The sequence below is a fragment of the Hetaerina americana genome, unplaced genomic scaffold (genome assembly GCF_022747635.1).
Source record: "Hetaerina americana unplaced genomic scaffold, ioHetAmer1.1.p SCAF_29, whole genome shotgun sequence".
NCBI lineage: Eukaryota > Metazoa > Arthropoda > Insecta > Odonata > Calopterygidae > Hetaerina > Hetaerina americana.
This window is the reverse complement of record NW_027286863.1, coordinates 5,366,656-5,392,562: the sequence shown is the minus strand read 5'-3', so window position 1 is coordinate 5,392,562 and position 25,907 is coordinate 5,366,656. Positions and strand designations below refer to the sequence as shown.

Below are 25,907 nucleotides of genomic sequence, written 5' to 3'. Positions count from 1 at the left end.
TGAGACAAGACATTGTTTTTGACTGATGTAATGGAACATTTGCCAACACTGAATTTACAATTGCAGGGGAAAGATTAAATAATATTCGACCTCTCACACTGTATATTAAGTTTTCAAACTAAATTACAACTTTTTCAAAATGACATTAAACGTAAAACATTTTGTCGTTTTCCTCTAATTAAAATAAAATGTTTCAATATTAAAAAAAGAATAACTCAACGAGTACATAAGAAAGCTAAAAGGAATAGTGACGGAATCCCAAAAAAAGATTTCAAGACTTGGAATAATTTAAATCGATTATGACCCAAAAAGCATCTGGAGAATAAGAATCAATAGAGATGCAAGAGGATCAAGCTCTGCAATTAAAATATGAGTCGACGCCGATGGCTAAATTTAGGAAAAATGTACCAGAATGGAAGTATCCTGGATTAAAAACGGCTGCTTGTCGAATTTTTTCAATATTCGGAACAACGTACTTATGTGAATCATTTTATTCCACTTTAAAATTCGTGAAGATGAAAGTTAGAAAAATGATAAACGAATTTTGGATTTATGCTGAGGATATTCCTTTTAGTAATGATATCAGTTCATGTTTGGCACAGGTCATCATTGTGATAATTATGGAATGAGAATAAATGAAACAAAGCAACTAAGCAACCCTTTGGTGATACAAGTGGCATGCATGCATATTGCTGAGGAATGATTCACAAGAAGGGCCTAATTGGGTTGCAAACACTTGGGAAGAAAGGACAAAATTGTTTGTTGAATGGGAATCTAGGAAATGATTTAATGACAATGCTTGAGTTTTGCATTAATATGTGTATTTACCATAAAAACACTTGCATTAAACAATGCATTTTACTTTAAAAATAAACATTTCACTTTCTCTCTAGGTTTTCTGGTTTAGTGCCAGTTTATATATAGCCTTGGTATCTACAGGTATAATGGCTGTGCTGCAGGTGGATGACTTGGTTAAAACTGTATATTTATTATATACAAGAACTAAGAAATGATGGCATTTAGGAATAAGATAAACCTCACAAAATTTGTATATGTGGTGGAGGTGAAGAGGGGAAAGAGGCAGTTAGAATTGGTTGAAGTTGGTGGAGGTGGTTGAGGGAGGCAGGGGGGGTGGGTGGTAGCGAAAGGGGAGGGTAAGATCCGAGGAGAATAAAGGTGGTCAGGTTGAATGTTTAGATAGACATGTGAGCACACATTTCTGTATTAAATTTATGAAGTTTTCTCGTAGTAGCCAAGAACTCCTTCTTTGTTTGTAAATCCAAAGTACCTCTTAAGGAGACTTAGTTTGAAGTGGACCCTTCTTGCCCCAGTGACCATATCACAGGGTAAGATCCAGTTTTGCGAATGGTTGCATGGGTGTGGAGATGCAGCTCCAAGAAATATGCGCCACCAATTCGGTGTGCAAATATTTGTATAGCCTATATGTAAAATTAAAGAAAACTCCAGAGGAAAATTGTGTACTGCAGTTATTAATTCAGTCGGTGTTGGTTCTTAATATAAGTCGCTTATGAAAGAAAGTGTTATTCTTACTTTGATAGTTACTCAAAAATGCAGTATTTCATAAATTAAATCTGAGGTCTTGATGGTGCAAGTCTGTTATTAGCAGTTAGGTTGTTCTATTTATACTTCCATAATTTGCTGGAAAATTCTCTGTTGTTCAATGCTTAATTTAAACTGGGAGCAATAATGAAGGGATAACTCAGTCTACTGAGAGCTGTCTGAAAGATCCTTCGACACCAAATAACTCTTCATATGTTTTGGGCTTTCCAGGTCGCTTGGATTCATTTGATTTGTATTTCTCATCATCAAGGAACCAATCCTTGAAGTCTTCGATTTCTTTTTTCCAATATGCTGTGGGAAGAAAACATGTATTCGGGGTATTAAATTTGATAAATTTGCATTATTATCAGTAAACAAGTGTATTAGCTATAGCATATAATAAATCTAGGGGGAAAAGTGTTAATGCAATAATGCAATCCACTGAGAAGCCATAAGTGCCTAATGTCGTTCAACAAATTATTGGCCTCAATGAAGATGTTACCTTTTACTTTAGTTAGGAGTAATTCCAATGGATAAAATAATTAGTTATAATTTATTATCAATTTTACATGGGAGGGAATTATTTTGCAAACTACATCATCAGTAATATTTTCAAGGCCCAAGTTTCTTAGGCCTGCTGAGGACTTTGTGACAATCAAGAGAAGAGCAACTCTCACATGAACCTTTTTCTTTTTGGTTGAACAAGCATAAAGTTAATTGCAAGAATTTGCCTGATATTTGGCTCCTAAAGACATCGTTTTAGCTTCTACAGATGCTCTGACAAAGTGAAACACACCTCTGAGCATCAATGAATAAAAGTTTCATTTCAATAGGTTTATGATAAAATAATTCTATGCTGACTAGATTTGGGCATGACTGATTTTATACCGTTGAAATTTGTAGCCAACAGACTCTTTGTTGTTGTTGATGATGTTTTGGTGTTTTTTCATGTTTATATATAGGACACCATTGTACTTTGTGGTATTCATTATGCATCACATTGCACATACACATTTAGAATACCAGTTTGGGCACACACATAAAAATATATAGACATTTAAAACTTGTTTCAATTTTTGCCATTAGGTGAATTGACATTTCTTAAAATTGTGATCTTAATTTCGACCACTTAATTTATTCATGGCAAAAACCATATAAATTTCTGGCATACATTTTGAATAGCAATTAAAATTGATAAAAACGTGAATTTATGGAGATGCAAGGCAAGATGAAGTGGAAGTTAGTCATTGAGAGAAAAAAATTTGAACTTTTCCACAGATTTATTGTAACGTAAAACGAGCTTCAGTTCATTGAACCATCTTGCACCTGAAGTCTTGCACCTGAAGATGGTTTGATGAACTGAAATACATGGTACGCTACAATAAATCTGAGGAAAAGTGCAAATTTTTTTCTCATAAGTGGTGAATCAATTTTAAAAATACCTTATAAATTATTTTTATGGAAAGAATGAATATAAGCCTGGAAGAATGCACCTTGGATGGAAGATAAGTTAAATTGAGCTACTTAAATCTGCATTAGAGCTTACATTTTAAAAATCAAGATCAAATGAAAAATACCAACTTGCTAATTCATCGATGGGGCCAGCTTCTCCTCCATACTCTTTGGGGAATATCCTTTGAGGAACATTCTTGAACAATGAATCCATATCTTCACCATGGACAAAGAACTGCAAGAGTATGCATTTCATTGAGAATGGTTCATAATATTTGAAAACTGCATTGCAATATATTATGATATTTAGATAGGTGCAGAAATTTTTGGCAATTGCAAGATAGATTAACTTAAATATATTGTTTCTTACCCTGTTCTTAAGTTTGTCTTTGGCAAAGCTTTTAAAGAGATTAAAAATCGCTTCAAACGTTGATGGTGTATGAATATAATTGATTGCTTTAGGCCTGATTGGGTACCCATCCTATATTTGAAAAATAATGAGGTATTAATACATATATCTATTTAATTTACTGCAGGCCCTGCATTCCAAATTAATTATTTTTGTATGGACAAAATGATTTAAAAAGTTGAAATGGTGCTTGAAGTGAGGCCAACATTTGTAATTAATAGCAGTATTTAAGAATATCCCAGTTTTCTGATCTTGCTTTCACCAAACAGCACTTTATCCATTCCTTGTTTCTCTCAAGGGTGAATGAAACATTCAAGAAATGAATATTGTGCAGCGAAAAAATGAAAAAATCTTGATAGATTTTAATTAGCAGTCACAATTTAATTCCCATTTTATTATAACAGTAAGAGTACCAAATGCAAATATTTTTTTTTCAACTTAAATCCCTGAAAAGGTATTTTCATTGTATTTTCTCATTGACTGGCTATTATTATATCCAGTCAGTGAACCAGGGCTGTTGTGGATAGATCAGACATTGTCTACCGAGGTAGGTTTATTTTGGATTGTTGGTTGTAGCCATCAGGACTCATGAAAAAAAATGGCCCATGCATTGATGTAAAAATAGTTTTAAATTTGTATGCTATAAGAAAACTGTTCATAATATAAATAGTCCATATTAATAATTTCTGCCTACCATCTCTTTAATTAGCTTTTGCCCTGCCTTCAAAATTAGTTTTGTAGACCATTCAATTAGTTGAATATTTTGACTTGGATGAACAATCTATTGTAGAGTGGTAGCCAAAGGGTTATAAAAATTGTTGTCTAAATATCAATCATATTAAAATTATTATGCACAGAAGTTATTTGTATGCTTTTGCATAATTGTCTCATGCAATTACCTTTTCATATTTTCTGTGGAATCCCTGTGTTTGTTAAAACCTACCTTGACTGGTAGACTACAGCTAATAATATTTTTTAAAAAATTAATGACTACATAATTCTCTTGGAAATATTGAATAGGCCACTATAGTGTATGACTAACCTGTGTGCATTTCATGCTTTGTTTAACCACTGTTGGTGTCATTTGTGCTGCATGTCCCAAGGATACACCACTCAAATCAAGTACAGTTACCACACCAGCAGTGACTAATCTGTCATCTTTCATTAGCATGTAATCCATTAGCATGTAATTCAATTTGAATAAGTCGACAATCTTTAATTCACTAGGGTCATATATTCCAACTCTCATCAAAAGAACTTTTCTACCATTTTCATCTGGCTTTGGTAATGGTAACATCACACTGGTTAAAAAAATAATTTCAAATTATTGAATTATGGCTTATACCATTGAGATTCATGCACAAGTACTTGGAAATGAGCCAATCGACAGATTATTGAAAGAGAGAAATATTATCTGTGGCTACTGCGAGTTTGAACTTACCCTAAATCTAGAATTTTTTGTATCTCCGGCCTCATTGGGTCACGATTATTAAAATATTCACCAAGAGTTGACCTTATAGTGTAATAGAAGTCTAGTTTCTCCTTGGTTCGTTCCAAACTGTACTTACAACCACGTAAGAAAGCAATAAGGAACTGATCATCTAGAATGAAAAGGTGAATTATTTAAATACCAATAAACAAGTACATGGATTGATCTTGAAGCACCTTGATTTTTAAATATTTATTTTTACCGAATAGGTTTGAAGTAAAATTGGTAACTCTTTACGTAGGTTCAGACACAAATTTGATTATGTTGATAAAGTGCTGAAGTTCAATTCCAATAACTCAAATTGGAGCCATAACCCATTGTATATAAGTATTTCATTAATTATAGAAGTCTTTGCAGCTATACAAATGATTATTCTTGAAGTATTGCACGGATTACCTGGCAAAACAAATTACCTAAATATACAATAAGCTAGCTCACCAGTGTGCCTATTTTTTGTGTAGGTTTAACACTTCCCATCCTAATTCTAAAGTCTTGGGATAATTATTATATTTAGATTTAGATATTTATTGCTCGGAACCACCCTTTTACAAAAAGAAAGGCGAAAATATGGATTAGTTCCACAGTTATAAAAATCATTTACTTATTGAAGCTATGGTAATTTAGTGATTTTAGTTATTGATACATGTTCTGGTAGGATTTTGCCTTAGCTATTGTTATATCTAAATATAAAATAATCCATTTCCTTTTCCACTTGTCCTTAGATGAAAATTATGCTTTAATTCTGAATTCAAATGGTAAATAATTGACAATAATCATCATTATTTGAAAATGAAGCAAGCAATGAACTTATGTAGGTATTTGGGATAACTATATTTCAGTTTAATTAAAAAAAGTCATGGCATTTATGTGGCAGACCAGTAGACCTGCTTTAATACCTGTTCTATAAGCAAGTGGAAAACACTTTCATTTAATTTCGTCAACAAGAATGTCCATATTGAAATTCGTATGCTTACATGGCAGCATCCAAGAAATACTTTTGGAGTTAACTATGATATTGAAATGTATCTCCTGCCAGCATTCGCTCAATTTGTTGAAATTCTTTATGCAAGGTGTTTGATACATTTTTCCTTTTTGATCATTATCCCATATTAAAATTGAAATAAGTCTACTAACCCATCCTAGCTGTAAGGTGAGGCTGCTTGGAGAGCCAATCTTTTATGTGTTGTAAGTCATTATCAATCCTTTTAGGGTCTTCATTCAGTTGAGTCCTTGCTATTTCTTGTAGATCTTCAGGTAGTGGCCGGATGTTTGGCATTGTATCCTGCAAACTGTGCATGCATCTTTTGGTTAAATGTGAGGCAGTTAGACCCATGTATGTACTATTTAGTAGGTGAAGGGGATGCTTTTTGTACTATGATAGTTATCCGCTGACATCTTTGAAAATAGTCCCACACCAAAGTGGTCCATCTTGGATGGCAATAGCCATTGCTAATTTGAAGCTCTAAAAGTGGATTGACCACATATTTGGAATAAATTGGAGGCAGTCAGTTACTCATGTACGTATATAGCTTCATTTGGTGATGTAACTGAGTGCATTTTGTGCTATATCAACATTCTGTTACAATCTTTAAAAATAATCTTGAGAAAAGGCAACAGACCAACATCGCATGGTCCATTGCAAATCTGAAACTCATGAAATGGGATGACTAAATCACCAACCATGGCTAGATGGAATCCTTTGATTTTGGCAGGGTGTTCATGAGTCTTGCATTGCAGCACCTTCTTAGCTTAGGTTCAGACATTCTTGATAGTGAGATAGAAAGGGCAATAAGAGAATTGAAATCAATGGGAGACCATTGGGTAGACAACATTCCTGTGAAACTAACTCAGGGTGTAAGAAAACACCGAAGGAAAAGTTTTTATGTACTAATTCGTAGCACTTATGAGGAAAGAAAATGGCATGAAGGCTTCATCATAACACTGTCACTTCCCATTCCAAAAAAGGGAAAGGCAAACGTATGTGAGGATTATAGAACATACAATAAAATTAATTTTGCACTCAGCTGAAGGGATTCTCAGGATCATCAATCAGAGAATGGAGAGGAAGGTGACTGATTATTTGGGGGATGATCAGCTTGGATTCAGAAAGAAGAGAGACATGCCTGCTGCCATAGCTGTAATGAGGTCACTAATAGAGAGGAGCATAGGATACAATCAGGATGCATGTGTTTTTTATAGAACTTTAGAAGGCATTCAGAGTGAATTTGGTGGAATTAATGACTGTATTGCAGAAAATGATAGTAGATTGGTGAAATAGGAGACTTATATTCAGCCTGTACATGTCACTGACTGCCCAAGTTTGAGTGATGCATGAAGAGTTGGGATGGGCAGTGTAAGGAAGAAACATGAGACAAGAATACTCATTATTAATGATGCTTTTCAACATATATATTTGGAGAAATGTTTGAAGAGGCATGGGAAGAGATGGTAATAGGGTTGGAGGTCAGTGAGCAATTCATATTGTAACATCAGTTTGGTTAGCAGATGATCAAGCTTCAGTTAGTGAAGACATTTCATGCATTGCTGAGCACATTGGAAAGTCATTGTGATAATTATGGGATGACAATAAATGATACAAAGCAATGGTTTTTGAGAAAAAGAAATGCTAAGTTAAGTATTTTGAATAAGAGTTCATAAACTAGAGCATGTGGATCAGTTTACCTATCTCAGAATCTCTTTGGGCCCAAATGGTTACAAGAGTAAGGACATGAGAAGAAGAATTACCTCAGGCAAAGTAGCTTTCTCAAGGAGAAAGGAATTGATGACAGAGATGTTAAGTAAGGATACCAGGAAATGGCTCATCAAAACTTTTATATGGAGCTGCTTTTGTATTAAACTGAGAATAGAGTTGAATTTTTGGAAAAAGGATGAAACAGTTGGAAAAATGATAAACGAATTTTGGATTCATGCTGAGGATATTCCTTTTAGTAATGATATCAGTTGATGTTTGGCACAGGTCATCATTGTGATAATTATGGAATGAGAATAAATGAAACAAAGCAACTAAGCAACCCTTTGGTGATACAAGTGGCATGCATGCATATTGCTGAGGAATGATTCACAAGAAGGGCCTAATTGGGTTGCAAACACTTGGGAAGAAAGGACAAAATTGTTTGTTGAATGGGAATCTAGGAAATGATTTAATGACAATGCTTGAGTTTTGCATTAATATGTGTATTTACCATAAAAACACTTGCATTAAACAATGCATTTTACTTTAAAAATAAACATTTCACTTTCTCTCTAGGTTTTCTGGTTTAGTGCCAGTTTATATATAGCCTTGGTATCTACAGGTATAATGGCTGTGCTGCAGGTGGATGACTTGGTTAAAACTGTATATTTATTATATACAAGAACTAAGAAATGATGGCATTTAGGAATAAGATAAACCTCGTAAAATTCACAAAATATTTAGCAACACAGTACTATCAGTTTCATATCAAATGGTGACATCTTCCTGTACCTGTGTGATGAAACTGGTATATATGTTTTACAGAAATTTTTGTGAATCTTACAAATTTGATCTTATTCTTCAAGATGAATGTTCATATAATTGACCCCAATACCATTGAAATGAGGGCATTGGTTGATTTGGTTCCACTAAATGCCCGATTTCAACTCTTTCATTGCTGTGAACATACCTTTTCATCCTCTCTGTGGTGCACTATCATACTTTGAAATTTTATAGAAATTATATTCCTTAAAGTAATTTAATATAATTTTTCCACTTATGAAAAAATGAATCTGGATTACTTCTATTATTTCCATATTTTCATTATTCAGATTATTTAATTATTTTAAGAATAATAAAAGTTATGGAGACATGAATCCTCTATTTTTGCCTCATGGGAGGAGTGGTTTCCATTGAGTTAGCTGTAGCAAAAGGGAAACAATGTACGCATGATTTTGTTCTTAATGTAGAACCCTCAAGTGAAAATTTCCTTAGGAAAAAAGTATAGTTCCTTGGTGAAAATCTGGGATATATATTTTCACATTAAAAAATTTTTGATAAAAACCTAACAGTGTTCTTATCTTTGCCCAGAATAGTGCCCAAAAACGTATTTTACCGCAAACCACAGCTGTTGATCCTAAGGTGATTTTAATAGATGAAGATTGGGCTCACCCAGTACAATGCCAAATGGTCTGTGAAATTCATGCACCAGGGTAGAAGGGTCAGCTCCTTTCCCTGTGCTACCTATGGTTTCCCAGCAAAATCTTGCACTGGAAAAATCTCAACACTCAGGTGAAGCTGAGGGTGGCCAGAGGTGCCTTCAGGAATTGAACCCGGGCCCTCCAGTTAGCTGTCCCATATTCTACCTACTGCTCTACCATGTTTGAAAATATGGATAACCCATGTGAAGTCACTGTTTGTGTACGAGTGCATGAAATGATATAATCATGGTCACCCATTCAATTAAATGATCATTGAAAATCAGATGTAGGTATTCATTGATCTAATTTTACAACCACTAGACTTAATTATCCATGCATGCTTTATAGCATATGTAAGTATATGAGTATCAGCCCTATAATGGCAGTTAATCAAACTAAGTGACATATGGAGAAAATGTCAAGTATGAGCCTAATAGAAAATATATCATTTGTAGCCCATTAGTTCATTAACCTACGTATTAGGCTGGTATTGAAGCTAACTACGTTTGGTCCGATCTGATCAATACCTTGCCTTTACAGTAACATTTCAAAGACTTTGAAATTATTTTTTTACTATTGTCTAAGCTAATATATGTATGTCACATGCACTTTTTGGATATAGATAACTCTAGTTTCCATTTTTACCTGTTGCCATAGTAATGATTAATTTCTTATGTAGTTATTAAAAAAAAGTTTAATTCAAGGGTGTACTTACCTATTTTTCTTGCTCCCTTGATGTGTAATATCCCTTTGACGCCTGAACACTGACTGAAGAAAAACATGTAGAGGTTTGAGATAAGATATGGCTCATATCTTCAAATCAGTTATGCATTGATGATTTTTGGAGCGGATAGGGCTGGTAGTGAAAAAAATACTCAAACCTAAGAAATGACAATTTTATTTAAAATACTTCAAACATGAAGAATATTTGTTTAATTTTTAAGATATTCCCAATAGCCAAGAATAGAATTTACCTAAGGTGTGGTGACAACATCCTTTTTAGATACCTTTTGTTTGAAAGCATGTTTTTATCTTAGTACAAAACAAATAAATTAATATCTAGCGGTGATTAATGAGTTGGAAGGTGAAATATATATTGAAAAGTCAATAATAGGAAAATTACGGTGCAGGATACATTATGTGAGATGATATTCAGTGATAATGACATAAATACCTTATATAGGTAAGTGATCTTGTAAATTCATTGGAAATGATGCTCAGTACATAATAATACAAAACCATTAATGATACTCTTTCAGATATAAGTACTGTAATTTGAAATGTCTTAATCAATAGTTAATTTTCGGAAGGAGCCGTCAACCCCAAAGAGATCATCATAGGATCGAGATTTCTCTTGACGCTTGGATTCATCTGCTTTCACGCTCTCTTGCTCAAGAAACCACTCCCTGTAACTCTCCAACTTTTTCCGCCATTGTTCTGCAACAAGGAAAGTATCTAATGATAGCAGATTTGAAATGATGAGCAACTATATTTATATTTTTGCTGAAGATAAAAGGTTTCTCAGTTCTCTTTTGCTTACTTTGATCCTTGCACTTTTAGTATTTAATTACAACTGCATTCATTTTGGGACCAAAGTGAAGGTTTACCAGATGGTAAGGCATCATGCATATTACATTCCTTGCGCAAAATATTATCTACATATATCCATGATAATCTTTTTGTCTTTCAAAGCTATTGACCTCTCAGGACAGTTGCATAGTCAGCAATTCTTAAAACATTACCTTTTGCTGGGATTTTCTTTTGATGTGCAGTTTTAATTTCAAGAATAATTTTACTAAAAGAATTCATTGAATGAGTCTGTCATGTATCATTTTGTATTGGCCAGGAAGTAAATAAGAAGTCAGTTAGTGTAACTGTCATTCATATTCACTGTTGCAATTTTTTCAGTGCCTATATGTAAAATTTGAAATCCACATAGTTTTCAGGTGCACTTTTTGGCCCTTTGTATCATCCTTAGCCTTAGAATGGGATGGAAAAATGTATATTTTCCCCTTGCGATAATTCTGAGGCTTCATAAGAAGTAATATTTCTCCATTTGTAAAGTTTTTGTATGATTACTTTTATGATGAGGAAGTTGTACTTGCAGAATAAAATTAGAATTTATAGGAAGATCAGAAATATAACTGATTGTTTTATGATAACTGTTGCTTAATTACCATCCTAAGGCATAAAATACGCTCTTATCACCTGCCAAAATGGTAGGAAAATCTCATTGCTGAACTCACCATTGATTTCGCTGATGGGACCAGCATTGCCACCGTATTCTTGTGGAAGCATCTCTTTTGGTACAAATTTGTATAGGGACTCCAGTCCATCACTGTGTATATGAATCTGAAAAAAATAATTAAGTATGATATTTATCGGTATCTAATTATAACTCACAATGCAATGAATGGGAGAATGTTTCAGAACTATGAATCGATGACCAATGTCTTCATTGATGTTTTCTGATGTCATTATTAGGTATCGAATACTTCCCAGTTATTAAAAAGTATTCGTACCTTTTGTTTGATGTTGTATTTTTTAACAATTTATCCTCATATAAATATCAATTCCTGGCCGGATCAAGATGACTTCCTATTTAAACTGTAACGAGCTTGAGTAGTAGTAGTAGTATTTAGCCTAGGCGACCGAGAGCTGAGGTCATTTCCACCATTAGGGATGGACAGGAAAGGACGAAGGGTGGAGAGAAACATGGCATCGCCTGCATTAGCTGACTCTTAACAAAAGGCGCCTAGGGGTCCGCAGCTCAACGTCCCATCCGACGGACGGCGTACTCACTCAAAGTGCTCTCCACAGAGCATCTCAGGTAGGGATTGGGATACCAATGAAAAATATCTGCCGCCGCCGGGATTCGATCCCCGGCCCTAATGGTGGGAAACCTGTATTTAGCCACCGCATCATCCAGATCCCATGAAGAAAGGGCTACAGTTTCACGGCTACAGATGTTGCTTTGATTGAGTCATTAAAACTGAAGCAATTGGTTGCGGATCAGCTAAAACTATAAGTATGTTCACTCACCCGCTCTCGGATCTTCTCCTTGAGGAATGGTTTCACAAAAGTGACGATGGAGTCCACGAGAGGTGATACGTTGACCACGTGGACTTCCTTCAGTTTAACGGGGTATGCCTCCTATATTGAAAAAAAACAAAACCAAGTGAGTGACTTCCTAGCGTAACCTCAGAAAAGCATCGTCCAATGAATAGGAAATTACGGGTAACTGTAGAAGAAGATGATCACATTAGGGAGTGTTCTGCTTCAAAGAGGAGCGAGAAAAAGCATTTGAGTGTTCCATTCCTTGAAGGACATTGATTGCGGGAGTGCGTCATAAATAAATTTACATGCAAACTCATGCCAAGCGCTTTTTAATAGGATGGCAGCTGGTATGCTATGCATGCATAAAATCCTTTCCATTCCTGCAAGCACGTCCCATAATTCATGAGTCTATGGCATGCTTTTCCCCTGCTATTTGTAGATTACAGGACAGACTGGCAGCAGTATAGCTCCGCAAATGTATTAAAAAGTGACATGGGTTGAGCAGAAAGCGTTATTTGTCATCTTATATCATATATAATATCTTACATTTAACATCTTACATACATATAAAATATTTTTGCCAATTACAAAAAACTTTTTACCTATTTAAAATTTTTAGTGAATTCAAGCGTATCATTAAAGAACCTAGAGGACGAGCGGATATTAAACTGATGAGACCATGCATTTTGACCGAGTGATTTACGTCTTTGATGCTGATCAGTTAGCAAAATGATGATTGAACTCGCACACAAGCGGCCATTATGCCGCGTCTTAGTCAGCGATGAAATGAAAACCAGCTAAAGTTGTGGAGGCAACTACGGTGATTTTATATTTCCGTATTGCTAAACATAAATTAATGGCATGGGGTGGTTTCTCCATCAAACGGGCGCCATATTGAAATAATATCTTGCGCAACCCTGGAAGATGTTTAATGGGTTTAAGTTTAGAATCTGGATCCTGGCAGTGTGGCGATGTGTTCAACTTCGTCGCGGCGTCTATATATATATAAAATAAATAAATACATATATATAAATATATAAATATATATATATATATATATTGCCGTCCCATTATATATATATATATATATATATATATATATATATATATAATGGGACGGCACAATAGAACACAAATAGAATAGCAATATTTAAAAGGACACCCAACCGGTAAATTGTTCGAGCTTTCGGCCTTCTCCGGTTTCTTGAAGACCACGGTCTTACTTGAAGAAGGCCTCGGCGAAGGCCGAAAGCTCGAACAATTTACCGTGCGAGTATCCTTTTAAATGTTGCTATTCTATTTGTGTTCTATTGTGCCGTCCCATTATTGTGCTGCTCGTGTGAGTGTTTCCGTATAATATATATATATATATATATATATATATATATATATATATATACATATATATATATATATATATATACACACACACTTATATATACATATATATACACATAAAAACATTTTTTTATGAATAATTTAAACGGAGAGGTGAGATAGCGCTAGCGGACAAAAACACATAGAAACACATGTATTCCAAATTTTCGGTAGCCTAACCTAGGCGAAGTAGGTGGTTTGGCAACCGGAAATTCGGAATACGTTTGAGTTTCAGCGAATGTGACTTGCCTGCACGCAGACGAGGAACTTCTTGATGAGGAGTGGCGTGACTTTCGAGAACTGGGACGCGGTGGCAACCGTTGCATCGAGGATGTACACGTCTCCAGCCACGCCCACCTCCTCTTCCTTCAGGCGTATGTCTCCGATCATCAGGGCAACCTGAGAAGTTCAAGCAAATGAGCGGTGAGACAAGGGCAGGTACACTTACCAGACGCATCCAAGTTGCTCAGTAGAGGGTCATAAAAAGATTTTTCTTTTCATTTTGGAAATTCCGTCCTCAGCATGTGTACTATTAGCGGAAAGAGCATCCACTTGCTGTGTAGAAATAGCTCCAAATACCTATAGTTTGTAACGTCAGTTTAAATTATCAATTAAAAATTTACCGGTGACTTTTGTCTGAATTCAATGTTGTGATTAACATTGCTTTTAAAATATATACGAGGGTAGACTGAAAACTAATGCACACATGCTTGTAGAGTGCGAACGAAATGACCTTCAGAAGTCCGCCAGGTGGCACGTGGTAGTAACATTCCCCCTCAATGCGCATGCGCGCGTTTGAGGTCGCTGCGTTCAACCAGTGTATTTCGAGAAGCGGGAGTATGGAGGCGTGTTCTAGTGCTATGTCAACGCGAGTTAAACGGCGTGCTGTTATCGAATTTTGAACTAATGTGACTCCTACTGAGATTCATCGTCATCCTTTAAAGGCTGTTTATGGTGACAACGATGCTGTTGATAGGTCTACTGTAAATGGATGGGTATTAAACTTTCTTGGTTGCGAGCCTGGAAAAGCCATAATTGTTGACGAAGCACGCAGCGGACGCCCGATCACTGCCACAGACGATAAACATCGCAAACTCGTCGAAGATTGGATTCAAAATGACCGGTGAATCACTCGAATGTGCATCGCAAACCATGTTGAAATATCCAAGTAACGTGTCGGCTCACTTATTGAACAATTGGGATATCGTAAAATCTGTGCCCGATGGGTACCACGCCGTCTCGCAGACGATAACAAAGGGCGTCGATTGGAATGCTGCGAGTAACTTTAGCAGCGCTACCGTGACGAAGGAAACGACTTTCTTGTGAATATTGTGACGGGGGACGAGTCACGGGTCCACCATTACGACCCCGAAGAGAAAAGACAGAGCGCTAAATATCGACATCCGTCTTCTTCTCAGGCGAAAAAGTTCAAAAGACAACCTTACGTAAAAAAACTCCTTTTGACTGTGTTTTGGGAAGCTCACCGAGTTTATGTGACCGATTTTCTAGAACGAGGGGCAACGGTAAATTCTTGTCAGTATATACAGACTCAAAAACATCTCCGACGTCGAGTTTGTCGTGTTGAAGGCAGCCTGGCGCCAATAATCTTTCTACATTGAGAACGCTCGTCCACGCACCTCTTGCGCAACTGGAGAGGCTCCGTGAAACCTGAAATTTGAACCGATTCCACACCCTCCTTATTCCCCCGATCTTGCGCCTTGCGATGTTTATTTTTTCCTCCACTTAAGAGACACCTCAAGGTTAATCATTACACCTCGGACGATGAGGTGAAGGCAGCTGTCAAGTCCTGGATTCGAGAAAAGTGGGAAGAGTGTTTCAAAGACGGAATGAAAAAACTTGTAATACGTTGGGGGAAATGCGTTAGACTTAACGGTGACCATGTTGAAAAATAAATATATGAGTTTGAAACTTAAGAACTGTACTTTTTTCCCGATATTGCTATTTGTTTTTGTTTTGTGATCTACAATCATGTGTGCATTACTTTTCAGCCTACCCTCGTATATGTCTGCGAAGCACTTAGGGGTTGTTATTGTGGCTGGAGAGAAGAGACAAAAATGTCCTCTTATGTAAGATATTCGGGAGCTGATGTTTTATTAATTTTAATTATAATTTATAAACACAGAAAAATTTGGTGTCAAGATTGTGTTCATCTCCATATAAATAGCGTTAATGGGTAAAATATAGTGGCAGTGATAGGGGGAGGCAACCAGTAGCTGAGGTTACTTGCATTAAATAATGGGAAATTCGTTATAAGCGGGAGTATAGATCGTGAAAACATTAGCATTTTACCTTGTTACTTAGAGTCGCTTGGACAAGTAAATTAAAGAATAGAAGCCAGTTGATTAAGCTTCTACTGGAGGTCGATGCTAAAGGCCAAGTGACCAAATGGAATGAGGACGGAGGAAGTACGCAGAAAGGCAAAATAGGTGAAGACCATCTGAGACACCGTATTGAGAAAAGGGGCCAGATAGATTGCATGAATTTCGCGAGAACATTATTTTATTAGAAACATGATAGATAGGAGAATATACGAGGACAATCAGGGAATGGATGCGTGGACCAAGTGAAGAGGGATGCATGGAAGAGGAGCTATTAGAAAGTAAGAAAATTAGAATCTGAAAAGGGAATATTTTGCAGTCTTCTAGTCTTTGGATGGAAAAAACTAACGAATGGGTGAATTCATGGAGTGGGGGACATGCCACGGGCATTAGCCTCCGAAAAGTCTCCCGAGGGTCCGTGGTCTCAAGTTCCATCCGACTCAAGGATCAATGCACTCAGTGTCCACCTTAAATACTCCCAGGAAGGGATCGAACTACTCAAGACCAAGTTCCTTTACAGATGACCACGCAAACTGTGCAGCTTTGGTAGCCATTAATTACTCTTCTATTACACCAGAGTAGCATTTAAAAAGTCACAATTCGCACCAATACCACACGTGCCTCCTTCCTGTATGAATGTTTAAATGCATTTCATCATGGTTAATATATAAGACGATCGTTATTAAATGATACTTTAATAACGAGTTGAATAGAGATGATGATTACCTTGAAATCTTCGGACACGGTGCCAAGTTCATTTCCGTTGGCCCTCATCACAGCGACGCGGCGGCCCTCAGGGGTGAGTCCTGGGAGTGGTGGCATGTTACTGCAAGTAGGAGGCACTTAAAATAAGGTATTTTCATCCCCCCGTTTCTCCCCTCCCTATTACTTTTACTGACAGGAAAGTGTATTCATGTTAGTTGCGACAAGAAGCGAAAGTGAAATATTTTTGAGTTTTGTGAGCACACACAGTCGAGCGGATGTTTCAAGAACTGCTCCAATGCCTGTTTGAAAGTATTGTGGTGAAGATTCTTCGAGGAGGAAGTTGGTGTTCATCTTGCACATTAAATTATAAGATAAACATAAGTTTTACCGTTTGTTTCATTTTCACATGCTTAACTATTTGACGGCAATAAGGAGAGTGTTGTGCGCTTACGGGCTCATACAGCAAATAACGTTTGACTTGACCCGGAAACGAATCCCAGAACTTTTTTGTTACCATCTTTTATTCGTCCTTCATTGAAAAATGAAGCCGGGGAGTTTGCATTAAACTGGTAATACTTGCATATCTTTGAAAACCTGCTGAATCTCTGGCCGCGTTGGGTCTCTGTTTGCGAAGAACTCCGGCAAAGCCGTGCGCATGGTGTAGTACATGTCCAACTTCCTCTTCGTCTTCTCCAGACTGAACTTGCATCCCCTCAGGAATGTCATCAGCCTTTGATCATCTGAAATCAAGAATGGTTCGTGCCCCATGAGATATCCGTCGTCGGAATCACTCCAGGGAAACTCAAAAAAATAACGAAAGAAGGCACTTCCCGAAGTTTATTTAGTGTCTAGGTCACGAATTAATCTTGACCTCGAGATGAACATATTTTAACGAGGAACAACGTGACTATTGAATTTAATAGCAATAATGAGTATGGTTAGTATTCATATTCAATTGACGGACCTCATCTAGTCACAGTTAAATGTAGCGCAAGGCCCAGTGAACGACAAGGCAGTGCGTGCGCTTGGTTTAGGATTGAATTCTTGAGTGTCATCCATTTGTTTAAGCCGTCGTTTATTCAGGTATGTTGAGGTTTTGTCATCTCTGTAAAATGAGAAAAGGAATTCTGAAGGTGAGGAATTATGGAAATCGTATTTATTTAGGTGTTTAAATAGGCTTAGAGTTGCCAATATTTTTTAGAGTTGGATGTTCAAATGAGAACCATATCTGGTAGATTGTAATAAAAAACAGATCGAGGGATGGAATAATGGAGGCACTGAAAAAGGTGAAGAAAACAAAAACGACGTTGCCTTTTCAGTGAAAGTTGGTCTGCGCCTGGCGATTTCGCGACAAGTGGATTGCGTGCGCCGCCGCTCCCTCTCGCGCTAACCGAGAGAACCTAATTCCACTTCGTCGCTCTCTTTGGGCCTGCCCATCGTGCTTGCATTTTACGTTGAGGTGATCGGAAACTTCCGTCTCCCTAATACGAGTGCGTTCATCAGAATGAAAAGGAAGAGCATGTGACTTTATACCGAATACATTTAACCAGCAAACCAGAGGTTCCAAATCTCATCTTACACTCGAATTTCTCAATTTGTTTCTTTCTTTGGCGAATTAAGCACTCCAAACCTACTTCTCTCTTCGAGCCATAAGCATCTGCACAAAACTCGTGATTCACGCCGAGGGTCGGTCCATCTACTGGCAGTCGGGGTGCCGATTCTGCTTGAGTGTATTCTTAAAGCTATCTGTTTAAGTTTCATGGATGTTTTCATGACTAGATTAAGGATATTCTAAGAGCACACTAAATTCTCGCTCATAACTTGCTTCTTTTACAATGTTGTTTTAAAAAATACTCAATATGGTTTAGCGTGCGCAGGCGCGGTTTCAGAACCTATGGAGTCTGCGTCAACGCTAAACAGGCAAGCTTACTATATTCCCTGTCCCCAATACTCCATGTTATTTTTTAAACAGCATTTTGTGTCCACATTTATAAATATTATGCATTAACAAATAATTGTATAGGTATTGATAAATTTATCATGAGGTTGCATGTATTAAATAGATGAAAGTGGCCTTAAAATCAGTTTTAAATACGTACAGACGTAAGTGAAATAGATAAATAATGGAGTTATTTAGTGCTGCCAAAGCATCTAGCGTAACATATACATTAAATCATCTATAAGACGTTATGTGACATGCCACGAACACAAATACAATTTCAAATTACAAAATATGTTTGTTATAATATTATACATAATTTCAAATTACAAAATGAGTTCACTTTCCTTCTGCAGAAAGTAATGAATGCGGGGACCGTGGCACGTGCCAAATGTGCGGATCTGTGCTTGTGTGTTACATGTTACTAAATAAACTATAAAAGTCATTCATCGAAATTGAAGTGATCCAGTCTTTGACCGTGGAATCAACAAAACGGTGTGGGGGAAGAGGTTTGGGAAGGGTGCTCGGGAGCATCACTTTGAAGAAATCGCTATTTACTTATCAGGTCTCATATCCTGTCAGCTGCTCTACAACCTCAACCAACGGAATTAACGGGAAGCAATCGCAAGGTCAGCTAACCCCTCATTCATGAATGTGTGATATACTAATTAGATTAGAGGGCGTCCGAATTCCGATTATGAGGCTTCGTTGAGTAATGGGTTCTTTCTTTGTGGAGACTAATGGCCATTTTTATATTTCAGGACACGGTTGTGGACAACGAGCACGAGCGGGCCCGCGATTCGTTGGAATCGAAGTGGAGTCGGCATTGGGTGACTCAGTGACTTTCACCTGTGCAATTACCGTTACAATTGAACAGGCTTGACCGTTACCGAAGATGGTGCGACAAGAACTATTTTCGGTTAGTCTCCTAATCCTCATCCTTGGCGGAAAAAATGGGGTTGACGCTTCGGGAAATGGAGGTTTCTGTTTTTTTTGCGCGTTGAGCGCATTTCTGCCTGGACGTTCCGATGCTACTTAATCGTTTTCTGGTAATCCGTTTGCTGTGGAGGCAAGCGTTATCTATTGAGAGTTAATGAAGTCCTTTAGTGTGGGTTACCACGGGTGAACTACGCGAGAAGAGCGATTTCCATTGCTCAAATTTTATGAAAGATTTTCGATTTTTCAAACAAATCGGACAAATACGAGTAGGATGGAAAGCATTAAAATGAGTACCAGGCAGAAGAAGTTATTTTCGCTCCTTTAAAATGAACGTCGAATTCTCTTAGATTTTATTTGAGAGGGAAATTCTTGTGGGAAAGAGTTGAGAAGAGAAAAATGAACCAATCTTATTGAATTTCGATGACGAAGCTCTGTATTTAAATTCGCGTAAGTGCTCTCTTTAAGAAATGGAGATTAATATTGCAATTGCCGTTACGCCAGTGCCAAACCAACCTTTTTTGCGTTTCTAAATGGATTACTTCGAAAATATCTCTGGGCCGGATCAAGTCCTTAGCGAGACTTTCGCAAGGAAAATTTGTCATCATTTTTGAATTTTAAAGTATAAAACATTATTACAATGCTTTACACATACCTTTTATTTTTTGGTATGTTGCCGATCAATTTGATTTAGCTACACCTCACCTGCTTCGCCTTCAATGGATACCTCATTCACATTATTTTTTTAGTAAAAAATAATGTGAATGTTCAGTCAGGAAGGATTACAAATTTTGTGAATTGATTCCTACGGCCTCTTATAAGAAGACAAATTCCACGCTTAGCAGGTTGCTCTCCGATACATCGATTATATCGTGAATCCCTGATCATGTGACTTTGAGTAGAGAGGTTTTAATACGCATCAAGAAAATGGTTCTGTTGTTTTTCGGAGAAAATTAATTAATATACCGATCATTTAATATGTTTTGTTTCGTATAAAATCATTCATTCGACTGGGGAAGAGCGCGTGTGAGACATGAGTGACATGTTCATTGACTGCATGGTTGAGGGATTCGCCAATGTCCCATTTGTCCCATACAAATTAATAAGCATTAAAAAATTGACCCCACCACCTAATTTGGCGTGTAATTGGATAAGAGGTAATCGCGAGAGATCGGATATATAGTATAGCGTATTTATTTACGTTGAATCACTGATCCGTTCGTCGATATTGATATTTCAAATACTTCTGATTGGACGAGTACAGTAACTGCTCACCTTATACCCTTACTTTTGTCAGGATCTCGAAATAAAGGATATTTGGATGAATCTTGCCCTTTCATTACCTATCTCATGGAAAATACCTAAATCCTGTTTGTCGTCTAAATTCTGACCGTCAGTAGTGGGGCGTTCAGAGTTGGGAGGAAGGTTCTTTTATGGTATAAAGAATAAATTATAAGAGAACTGTGGAATAAATAAGCAATGTGCCTTCAAAGTTCAAATAACTCCAGCGCTTGAAAATCTGTCTCCTTGAATATTTTTTTTGCAAGCTTAGCCGTTCAATATTCTGATGGGTGTGGCTCGTTAGGATTTCTCAGCGTCTGCAGTTCTGTTTCAGTCGGGAAGTATGCTTAATCTTTCAAAATGAAAAGTAGTTAAAAGTCCATGCACGTATAAGGAATTGTAATGCACTGAAATTGCAAATCTGAGTTAAATTGTTTGAAATATTGCGAGTTGATATTGCGTTGAACTGAGATCTGGATGAAATATATAACAAATTGTAATAGTTTTCTCAGTTTTTTTGGTCACTCGATTGATGGCCACTGTCTGTTTTCGGAATGCCACCAGTACAGTCATCAACCCGAAGGTTTGTTTGGTAGGTGAGGTTGAGCTCTTCAAGTCCTAACGGCGTGTGAAATTCACATCAGAGCCAGTTCATGTCCACCAATGGTTTCCCAGCGAGACCTGGTATCCGTAAAAAAGCATAACTTGAGTGAAGCTGAGGGTACCAAGAGGCGTCTCCAAATCGAGCCCTCCGATCAGAAGTCCAGCGCTCTATCAACTGGACGTCCCTTCGTTTCGGAATGGCTAGTATTAAAATATTCCTCGCAGAGAAGTCGCCAAGAAGCTAAATTTAATCGAAACGGTACAGGGAAATTTAAATTGTGACTTAATAATTTTGGTGTAGGTAGAACAACAACTGGGTAGCAAGATAATGTTTTCAACACTTGGGGAACTGTCGTGTTCCTACCGATCATTTGAGGTAGGTGAGGTTGCTTCTCCATCCAGTCCTTGATGTGCTGAAGGCTTTCTTCGTTCTTGGAAGGCTCTTCGTTGAGGTCCTTCTGGATGCGCAAGGACATTTCAGGCGTTGGCTGTACCAGAGTCATGGTGGTTGATGTCGCTGTCACAGGTAGCTGAGCAGAGAACCTGAAACATAAAGCGCTAGAATTGAACTTTTGGGAGCAAACTTATGAATAAATTTATCCTTAAATCTCAAGAAAAATTAGTGCAATCCATTCCAAATCTATTTTTACCAACTGTTCGCGAAAAAAGTTGCCGCAGAATAATATGCCTTCATTCTTATTTCTGGAGTTTCTGAAATTCCAAGTCTCGATGCCGCTTGAAACCAGAAGTGGAGCATACTTAGACTAGTTACTCTCTTGGTTTTTAATGAATTTAATTATGTTTAGAACTTTTTTGAATTTATATTTAAACATACATTTTCCATGGAATGTAAACAGTTAAAATAATACAATACTATTCCAACAAATTTTTAAAATCAGCTTTAATTTTGGCATTGAATGTAATTTTTGCTGTTGAGACGTAATACTTGCTGTAAAATGCAACTGTTATTGAAAATTACGAGTATATGACGTGGAGATGAAATTCCACCAAGTGACGTCACCATCCATGAATTTTATTTGTTGTTTTTTTTTAAATTATAGGGATGCATAATTTCGGAAGCCAATCGGGATCAGAAACCTCCTTGCTCAATGGAGACGTCGATGTGGACCCCTCGTAGATCCGAGGATTGGAATGACATCAGGCACAGCCACACCCCTCCCCTCCTCCCGGCCCAGTGATGACGCGTCTCGCAGATTGCCGCAATCCGCAGTGACCGCCCGTCACACACGAGCTCCCGCCGAACGGCGTGAACCGGGCAAGGAAAACTTTTTGAGTTTCGCGTCGGGCGCACGACGTCCGCGGAAAGGAATCGTCAGTGCGTGAACCTGGCGGCCATATGCCCGTGACCCCCAAACACTTCTCCAAGGCGTGGAACGTGCGCGTTCTTCTCAAACAGCGGAGTGCGCACGCTGGAGATTCCGTCGACTCTGTCGCGAGGAGAGTTTAGCCCGAATTTACAATGAGAGAGGAAATGTTTATGGACTCCGAGCGACGCTGCTCTTCGTTTCAAAGGTACTCTGCTTCCTCAAATTCCATTGATTTTAAAATTATTCTCTCATTAAATTTCTACAATTACTTTGAAATAATGTTAATATGTAGATGCTCATAGAAAATCCATTTGGACCAACAACCAAAAAATTAACTAGTTGCATTTGACGTGATTGCTTTTTCTAGGGACTGATACAAAGATGGGAGGAAATGCACGGAGATGAAGGGGAGTTGGGTTGTATTTTGTTCGAAGAGACAAGATATTTACTTGGTAGTTGTGCCCATCCAAAACCTACCTCAACCAGTAGATTACCCATAGTAATAATGCAAAGAAGATTCCACGAGGGGCAGCAAGTGAGAGGCACATAGATTAAATGAAAAGTGGCATTAGGCTCAAGCGTCATGAGGGTGTGAAAGAATTGGCTCTGGGCAAACGTGGGGGGTTATGTATTGTCAACCCATATTTCGATTGAAAACCTAAACGAATGAATTTATGAATTATATATGTTAACCCAGAAATGATGCGAAGTAATTTTGCCGAGTTTTAACGACACGATCTCTGTTCATCACTAAACGCCTGAGGCCGAAGAATCACCCAAGCATTCCCTACTTCTTATCCTGCCGGTTTACGAGCATCTTAGCGCCACGGGTAAATGAACAACGCGGAGCGAGACTTTTACAAATTAAAGACCCAGCTATTATAATAAATTATTCCGTTTGAACGCAGTCATTCTATAGAACAGTTATATTTCTTCCTTCTGAATTTATTTCACTCTACCAAGCACGCTGATGGTGGTGTACGTAGGATTGCTCCACGCATTATTATTGCATTTATTGTCCTCATTTTCCATCGCTATGTGAAACGGAAGAAGAAAATGGGAGGTAATGTAAATACATTGTGAAGTAAAAGGGATGTGTTCATTGCTATTTCACTTTAGATAAATTTTCGCCGACAGAAATGTTTTTGAAGAATGATCTGGTACTTTCCCGGCGAATAATGTTTTCCAAGATTATTCGGGTCGTCGGCAACCCTACGAACGTGGACCCGGTGGGAGACCCGAATAATCTTAGAAATGTTTTTGCATCCTTCGCTGCCTAAGATACGCTCGCACAGAAGTGAAAGATGCGAGGCCAACAAATGTGCTTTCTCCTTTGCTTGAGCAATCTCATATTGGATTCAATTCATTAGTCTCCGCATTCCTGATTGGATTTGGCCTAATTATACATGCCATCGCCTTTCAATGAAGGGTTAATATTGCATTATAATATGTAGTCCTATTTGATGGCTCTTCTCAGTATTTTCAATCGCAATCCAGTCTCTTCTTATGCCTTGCTTATTGTGACGATATTCATGTGTTAACGGGTCTTGACGATCATGAAATATTAGTAGTATCACCAAGAAGTGTTGGTATGAGTGAGGAAAGATACGTCTGAAAATACATCCACTTTGATTGACTGCATCTGAGCTTATAGGACTAATATAACTTTCATTTCATTTGGATTAAAATATCTAGCATTTCATGTATGTGGTTTCATTAAATTAATTCCATGTAACCCAATGAAATGGTTTGGAGTTCATTAAAAATGTCTAAGTCTATGATTCAGTCATTAATGAATACATTTGTGGAGTTAGTTCACCAAGTTGTCGGCATTGCATTACTGGCAGACGTGAGTGTCAGGGTGCATGGGAAGCTTCGCCTATTTGCAAGTCATAATCTTATTGCTATTTCGTCACGAATCAGTTGAGTTTCAAGAAGCTTTATACAATGTGCGAGCTCGTATTAATCTACAGTTATTCAATATTCGATCCATCCTGAAGCTTCGTAATACATGTGCGGGGATGTCTGCGGTGCAAATGTCCGGTTCAAATGCCAGCGGTTAGATGTCTAAGCAGTTTCACAGTTTGTCTTCCTTAAACTTTCCCTCTCGACTGTGAAGTGGGCTCGTGTTTACCAGAAAAGTGGCTCAAGTCACTCGTGCGTCCCACTTTGACGTCCGGTTTATCAAAGTTAGAGGACTACAGAGGCAACACAGATTCACTTTTTCCATTTTTTTCCCAGTGATGAAAAAAATCTGTGAGATGGACCTTTACCTATTTTTCAATAGCTTCAAAACTTCATGGGTGCCTCTTGGTTGTTCTGCACTTTGTTGTATTAATATACAAAGCACGTTCCCAGTAGTTTCCATGCTGGAAAATAGAGTTAATGAGGACTGCGCCCACTTTTTTCCTTTGAACGTCGTGGTACATCATCGCCTTGAGATTTTCAGAAGGCCATGATGGTTGGTTGCGCCATGCCACTCGACTCTTCGTCATGATGGGGTATTTTTTCTTTCTGTGATTAGCTTCCGATTGCAAAAGCGATGCCTTGGCATTTATTTTCTCACTCGCCTGAATCCTCGCTTCGATTTGGGGTTCTCCTTTCAGAAGGCAATCTTCAGAAACGAACTGTGCAAGCAGGGTCTTCGGTTCACTGGGTTATCGGAATTTAAAGCTCACGGGAGGATTAGTGACGGCAGGAAGAATTATAAGACACCTTGCGTGCTGGGGATCTTGATATGAAACAACTCAATTCAGTTTCAGTATTCATTCACAATTATATCAATCTATTAACCGGTGATATTAGTGATTATAAGGTAAATAGCCAGTAATTTCGTTACTAGAGTAAATTAATGGATCAAAATGGATAAAATCAATTTATAATCATAGCGCCGAGTTAAATTTTTTTGCACATCATTCAGTATACGTTTAAGGGTAAATTCTATAGGAGCGAGCTAAATATATTTTTTGCCTAAGTGGACCATGAGCGAGTTCAACAGTGACATGTATGCGTATATATGAGTTATATAAGCGTATCACCGCCGAATAAGAAATTTGCACCAATTTAGTTTCCATACACGTACTGTGTTGAGCCAAATGTCAGAAGTCTTCTTCGTTTAATATTACTCAAAGAAACTATTTCGGATTTATTCGCCTTTTGGTTCACGACACACCACAAACCAGACCAATACTATCAACTAAAGTGATATTAGATCTCCAAAATATGCACATCTAAAGGCTAGTCGACTTTATCCGTGCCT

At 37.5% G+C, this 25,907-nt stretch overlaps 2 protein-coding genes across 2 annotated transcripts in view; both read right to left on the bottom strand.

Annotated features, from left to right (window-relative positions):
• Window positions 1-1,720: 1,720 nt before the first annotated feature.
• LOC139689942 (retinol-binding protein pinta-like) lies at window positions 1,721-6,186 on the bottom strand. The gene is made up of 6 exons (XM_071587090.1): window positions 6,045-6,186; window positions 4,863-5,022; window positions 4,464-4,722; window positions 3,383-3,493; window positions 3,142-3,247; window positions 1,721-1,872 (listed from the first exon to the last, which is right to left on the bottom strand). Exons 1-6 carry the CDS (start codon window positions 6,184-6,186, stop codon window positions 1,721-1,723), a joined length of 930 nt encoding a protein of 309 aa, XP_071443191.1.
• A 3,779-nt stretch (window positions 6,187-9,965) lies between these two features.
• Window positions 9,966-25,907, bottom strand: part of LOC139689929 (alpha-tocopherol transfer protein-like) — a 32,643-nt gene continuing 16,701 nt past the window's right edge. The window contains exons 2-8 of the mRNA XM_071587064.1: window positions 21,685-21,863; window positions 17,142-17,301; window positions 16,583-16,682; window positions 13,767-13,916; window positions 12,126-12,236; window positions 11,330-11,435; window positions 9,966-10,520 (exon numbers count right to left, since the gene is read on the bottom strand). Coding sequence (XP_071443165.1) covers window positions 10,369-10,520; window positions 11,330-11,435; window positions 12,126-12,236; window positions 13,767-13,916; window positions 16,583-16,682; window positions 17,142-17,301; window positions 21,685-21,823 — 918 coding nt within the window. The 5' untranslated portion in view covers window positions 21,824-21,863 and the 3' untranslated portion in view covers window positions 9,966-10,368. The remainder of the gene's footprint in view (window positions 10,521-11,329; window positions 11,436-12,125; window positions 12,237-13,766; window positions 13,917-16,582; window positions 16,683-17,141; window positions 17,302-21,684; window positions 21,864-25,907) is intronic.